This window comes from Hyalella azteca, unplaced genomic scaffold, assembly GCF_000764305.2.
Source record: "Hyalella azteca isolate HAZT.00-mixed unplaced genomic scaffold, Hazt_2.0.2 contig6974, whole genome shotgun sequence".
Classification (NCBI taxonomy): domain Eukaryota; kingdom Metazoa; phylum Arthropoda; class Malacostraca; order Amphipoda; family Hyalellidae; genus Hyalella; species Hyalella azteca.
Window position 1 is genome coordinate 86,505 of NW_025937113.1, and position 5,871 is coordinate 92,375.

At 39.7% G+C, this 5,871-nt stretch overlaps 1 protein-coding gene across 1 annotated transcript; it reads left to right on the plus strand.

Moving 5' to 3' along the window:
• The first annotated feature begins 446 nt into the window (after positions 1-446).
• Positions 447-5,179, plus strand: LOC108677765 (G-protein coupled receptor dmsr-1-like). The gene is made up of 3 exons (XM_018166040.2): positions 447-731; positions 3,168-3,359; positions 3,896-5,179. Exons 1-3 carry the CDS (start codon positions 447-449, stop codon positions 4,748-4,750), a joined length of 1,332 nt encoding a protein of 443 aa, XP_018021529.1. The 3' UTR covers positions 4,751-5,179.
• Positions 5,180-5,871: the final 692 nt, after the last annotated feature.

Sequence of the window (5,871 nt, forward strand, 5' to 3'; positions counted from 1 at the left end):
CGTCTCAAATAAAGGACGTTTTATATATCTATGTTTCAATATATATATATATAGTTTCAATGGCAGAGTAAAGGCTTTTTTCATTAGTAAGAAAAACAATCAACAGTTAGAAATATACGTTGCTCAGGTATATATTTATTCTAAAATCTTGCATTTATGACTTCTCACGATTAATCTCACTCAGAATTTTAATTAATGTTTTTTGTATGTAATTTCTTATGTATTTTTTATAGTAATTCATCCCTTAGATATTGGGTAATAAATTTACCATTGATATAATTTTCGTGCTGCTCTTATATGGCCGTCTACTATACATTATTTGCTATGACATTCCATCTCTTGTCTGCTGATAATAATGCTCGTTATTCTGTGATTATCGTTATTATGATCTGAAGCGAGCAACCATCTCGTTATCAGCACAGGCAAGAAATTTGGCATCAAACATGATGGCTTCCAGGATGCAATTTTTCACCTTCCTCCTATTGATCCACTTGATATTTCTTGAGCAATCCGGAGCTGTCATCACTGGCCCTGAACAGATACCATCTTACAACATCACAAGCATCTTTTTCCGGGAGTTGGCGGCCCTGACGGCTCAAGAGTCCTTCTCGAATTTTAGTTCATTTGAGTCTGAGGAACAACTCAAAATGTTGCACCGCGCGTTCAGCGAGAACAGCGTCAATGCATCCACGAACACGACGCACGATCGCGAGGGCGACGTTCAACACCAGGTGATGATATTTTATTCGTTGAGTAATTCAATTTATTTCATGATTCTTATTATTTTACTTGTGAAAACTTCATTAAGAAAATCCTAAAAATACCTCTGCAATTTTTAATAAAGTTGATAAAACAAGAAATAATCAGCAGCCAATTGGACGTTAAATTAATTCTGCTGGTATTCTAAACCTGATCCCTCATCGTCGGCACAGCTCAGCGCGGAATGTTTAATGTAAACTGCCAGCAATAAGAGCTTCCGTAATAAGCAAACTAATTATTCTCCCGACCCTTCGGGACCTTGTAGGTTTAGTATCATGAAAACCTTCGCATTACGACTGCTCCGATGCTAATGTTTACTTAAAATATCAAGTCCTTACATAGGCAGATAAAATTTAATTTTATTAAAGAGTCGAATATCCAAACATTTCAAATGAAATTTGAATGGAAACTCTATTCTATAACAGAGAAATTGAGCGAGTCTGTCGTTAGTAAAAGTCATTTGATATTATTACTACTATTACGAGTCATTTGATATTATTACTAAAATGCAGCGTTGAGGTTATTGTCATTACGGGACTCTTTATTGTAGGCATTATCCTGCTGGTCCTGCTACCCAAGCAGCATCACCAGCACGTGGTTTAAAATGCGAGAGAGAATTTGAACAAATTTCCTAATCATGGAAGCCAACTTCAGTATTTTTAAACCAGTAGTGCTGAACGGGTAGGTAATGAGTTTGAAGAATAATCTACGACTTTGGATCTTACCCGAAAATGTAATATTTATGTAAAACCAGCAGATACGTTACCCGACCTCGATAGTCGATGTAAAATTTTTTATCCCCTATCCCATTAACAGGAATAGGCAAAATGTATGTTAATTAAAGAGAGGCCCGTTCAAACCCAGATTTAATTAAGAACACAAAAATTCCATTCGGCTCTCATTTCATACATCAAAAAATTAAATTTATATTATACATTCAATCATTCCAAGTAAAATCGTGACACGATTTAAAATCCTTCGGGATCGTGGATACGACCCCGAACAACTGGGCGCCATACGCAAAGAATACCACAAATTTGGACCGAAAAATTTAATACCTAATCAAATATAATTTGATGAGCCATGCAATTGCTCATAAGAAAGAATCATTTTGCGCGAGTACGTGTGCGTACTCGTCACGTGTGCGCATTCATGTTCCAGTAGAAGAGAAATGTGCGATAAGACTCTGAAGCATCGAATCGCGATGTCCCGCACATAAAATCATAAAATAGATTAATGGATAGATTAGATTAATTAAAAGCCGCCTTTTAAGCGCAAAAAATCACACAATTGAAAGAAAAACTGCCCATGTTTCCTTGTAATTGTTTTTCACGCGCAAGAGATAACTGCCCCAGATCTGTTTTTCGATGATTGTCAATTATTTCGATAAATAATCAAATTTGATGTGATAAATGTTGTCTCAAATTTCAGTAAAAAAAATTTCTGCGGTCGCTCGCTATGTAATTTTGCATTGAATTAATTCAAAAAGACCGAGGCAAGATCTTGCTCATATTCTGAGCAAGAAATGAATGCTTAAATCATTACGACATCTGTCTAACCGCTGGAAGAAGGCGGTCGCTCATTAGTGGTTTTCATGGTGGCTGCACCGACATACATATTAATTAACACAAAATAAATAAGCGATGGAATTGTGGTGTGGTGATGACACGTCTGTATCTGTGACCTATGATTAACGCAATTTTGGATTAAATTGGAGTTGGCATTCTAGGAAAATTGTCACAACATTTCATCAAAAGCTTTATTGCAAAAAAGTTAATTTAGATATCATTCAAATTTCAAAACGAAAAACTTTTTGCTATTTATCTTTGAGCATCATTATTGCAACAAAACGTTCTCGCACTTGTGAATAGTGTGTACCGTGTTTGCGAAAATTATACTGAGATGAGCTAGAAATTTCACTAGTTAGAAGAAGAATGTACCTCTTAGAATTAAACTGACGTTGCAAAACAATACGGCAGTGGCATGATACGCCTTTCTGATTTAAGACGTGGTAATGGAGGAAGATCCTTTAAAAAAATCTCTCATATCGTAAGTTTCTGCAAACTTTCAGCGCAGATCTTTTATGGTATACGAAGTTAGTTAAAGTTCTCGTACTTCGCGTCAACTTTCTCCTTAGTTAAAAGTGCGTCAGAGAAAATCATGGATAAATAAACAACTCAAAAAGTACGGGAATAGAATAAGCATTCCAGTAATTGAATAAACATCCCTGACTATCACCGTGGGGAAGAGAGACTGGCGAGCGTTGATGCTAGACATCGCAATAATTTTTACTGATCACATTTACCACAAATAAAACATATTATAAAACGATATTCTCACGATAAGTTTGATCTTAGACTGGCAAATTTTTATTAATGATAAATAATGAAAAATATTTTTGCGTGTAGTACTGCAACACTTCCTCGTGGACGACGTTCCACGCACGCTACCACGCAGTGCACGGCTGGACGACACTCGTCATCTGCCTCTTCGGGTCCGTCGCTAACGTCATGAACATCGTCGTCCTGACCAGGAGGACCATGTTGTCCCCGACCAACAGCCTCCTCACGGGGCTCGCCGTCACCGACCTTCTGGTCATGGTGGGTCGTGGTTACCAACCATGTGCAGGTTATTGGTTGTTCACTGCGCGCCGGCTTCTGGTCATGGTGGGTCGTGGTTACCAACCATGTGCAGGTTATTGGTTGTTCACTGCGCGCCGGCTCCTGGTCATGGTGGGTTGTGGTTACCAACCATGTGTAGGTTATTGGTTGTTCACTGCGCGCCGACCTTCTGGTCATGGTGGGTCGTGGTTACCAACCATGCGCAGGTTATTGGTCATTTTTTATTTGTTTTTCTTTTAGGTTATTTTTTCTTTATTTTTTCAGCAAATATTGTTCTTTTCAGTAAATATTATTGAAAGCAAGAATTTTCACATTCATGATGTGTTAATAACAGCTGTCGTGAGTCTTTTTTCACATGTTTCTCCATTTTTTGAAGATGCACAAGGATTCTAACGGCTTGAAATAATGAGACGATTAAGATTCGCAGCAACAAATGAAAACTATGATGCCAATAATGGTGTCACAACGATTTTTCATATATCATACTAACAGACAATTTGACATATTTTGTTCAGGTGGACTATGTTCCATTCTGCATCCATCAGTATCTATGGAAGGACCGCTCTATGGAGGAACGCTACTCATTCGGTTGGGCGGTGCTGGTCTTATTCCACGCGCACTTCTCGCAAGTCTTTCACTTCACGTCAGTTCTGCTCACCGTCACGCTCGCCGTGTGGCGCTACTGCGCCGTGGCATTCCCGATCCGCAACGCCGAGTGGTGCACGATGGCAAGAGCCAAGTGTGCCATACTGGCCACGCTGCTGTGTTCGGTCGCCTGCAATATTCCGTGTTATTTAAATTATTCCATTCACGAGAAAAATATTCAAAATCACACTTTGTACATTGTTGGATTTAGTGATCTGGCTCTAAATCACGGACTTAAAGACGTAAATTTTTTTATTTACTCCGTCGTTCTAAAGCTATTACCGTGCCTGGCTCTTAGTATTCTGTCTTTAGCTTTAATGGACGAGCTATTACTCGCCGGCCGGCGAAGAGCGGCCATCATGAGCCGAAACAATGACAGCAGCCGTACGGTTGGGGCGGGACGGCAGGCTGAGCGAGTGAACATAATGTTGATGTCCATTTTGGTGCTCTTCCTGCTATCAGAAGTTCCATTAGCCACCCTGGGGCTTCTCTCGGTCATACCAAACGCAGGCTTCTTCCAGTGCTATAACCTACTAGGCGACATCATGGAGATGCTAGTGCTCTTCAACAGCGCAGTTAACTTCATCCTCTACTGCTCCATGAGTCAGCAGTTCCGCACCACCTTCAAGAAAGTTTGTGCTGAATGCGGGGGGCAAAGATGTCGGCCTCGGCAAGATAATAACCATAATCCTTCGCGAATGATTGCTAAGTCCACAAACATATAAAACAATTGCACAGTCCCCAATTCTGCCGTGTAAAATTATGTGAACTGATATGGATCTAACATGTATCACGATTGCATACTGTTGCAGTAAAATGCACAACTTGTCAAACAATTTCTCACTCTAACCGTAACAATTTGGCATGTTCATCTTGTCTTTAAAAAAAATGTTACAGATTGCTACATTGATCAGTGTTAGGGAAAATGATCTTTGTATGAATTAACTGTATGAAAAGTAGCGTTATATTTTTACATTCCCAGCGTTATAGCATTACACCCTTATTATCGATATCCGTCAAATATCATCGTAAGTTTAAGTCTGCGAGTTGTAGTTCCATAACAAATGTATTGCGAAGATATTTTTTCTTTTATTCTCTCTCTTCTTCACACCCTCTTTCATCGGCATCAATGCAGACTATCATCTAAAGCGTTCACACGATCAATAACTGACAACGACTAAGACTTATTTCTTCATCATTCATCCAAGTCAGACTTCTCGACAAGTGCGTAGTGGCTGGTCACGGAAGTGTGCAGAGGCTGGGCCACAGACGTGTGTGCAGAGGCTGGGCCACAGACGTGTGTGCAGAGACTGTGCCAATGTGTGCAGAGGCTGTGCCACAGACGTGTTTGCAGAGGCTGTGCCACAGACATGTGTGCAGAGGCTGTGTCACAGACAAGTGTGAAGAGACTGTGCCACAGACGTGTGTGCAGAGGCTGTGTCACTGACGTGTGTGCAGGGGCTGTGCCACAGACGTGTGTGCAGAGGCTGTGTCACTGACGTGTGTGCAGAGACTGTGTCACAGAGGTGTGCAGAAGGTGCACCATAAACTTGTGTTTGGGGTCGTATCAAAAGCGGTCGTTAAATAGTATATTTATAAATTAGAGGTCATTATTCTGACGCATCTGGGGGGAAGTTTATAACTTAAAATATGAAGCAACACAAGTAGATGCGCACGCATGTTGCCACGGTAACAAGCTATGAAATCATTCTGCTCTTTTAATCATAAACTCTGACCAAAAATTGTAACAGTTTTATCACTGTTCATTATTAATTATTAGTAACAATTCATTATTAATGGAGTCTTCATTATTACTAAATTATTAATTCTTCTACTTATTAATGGA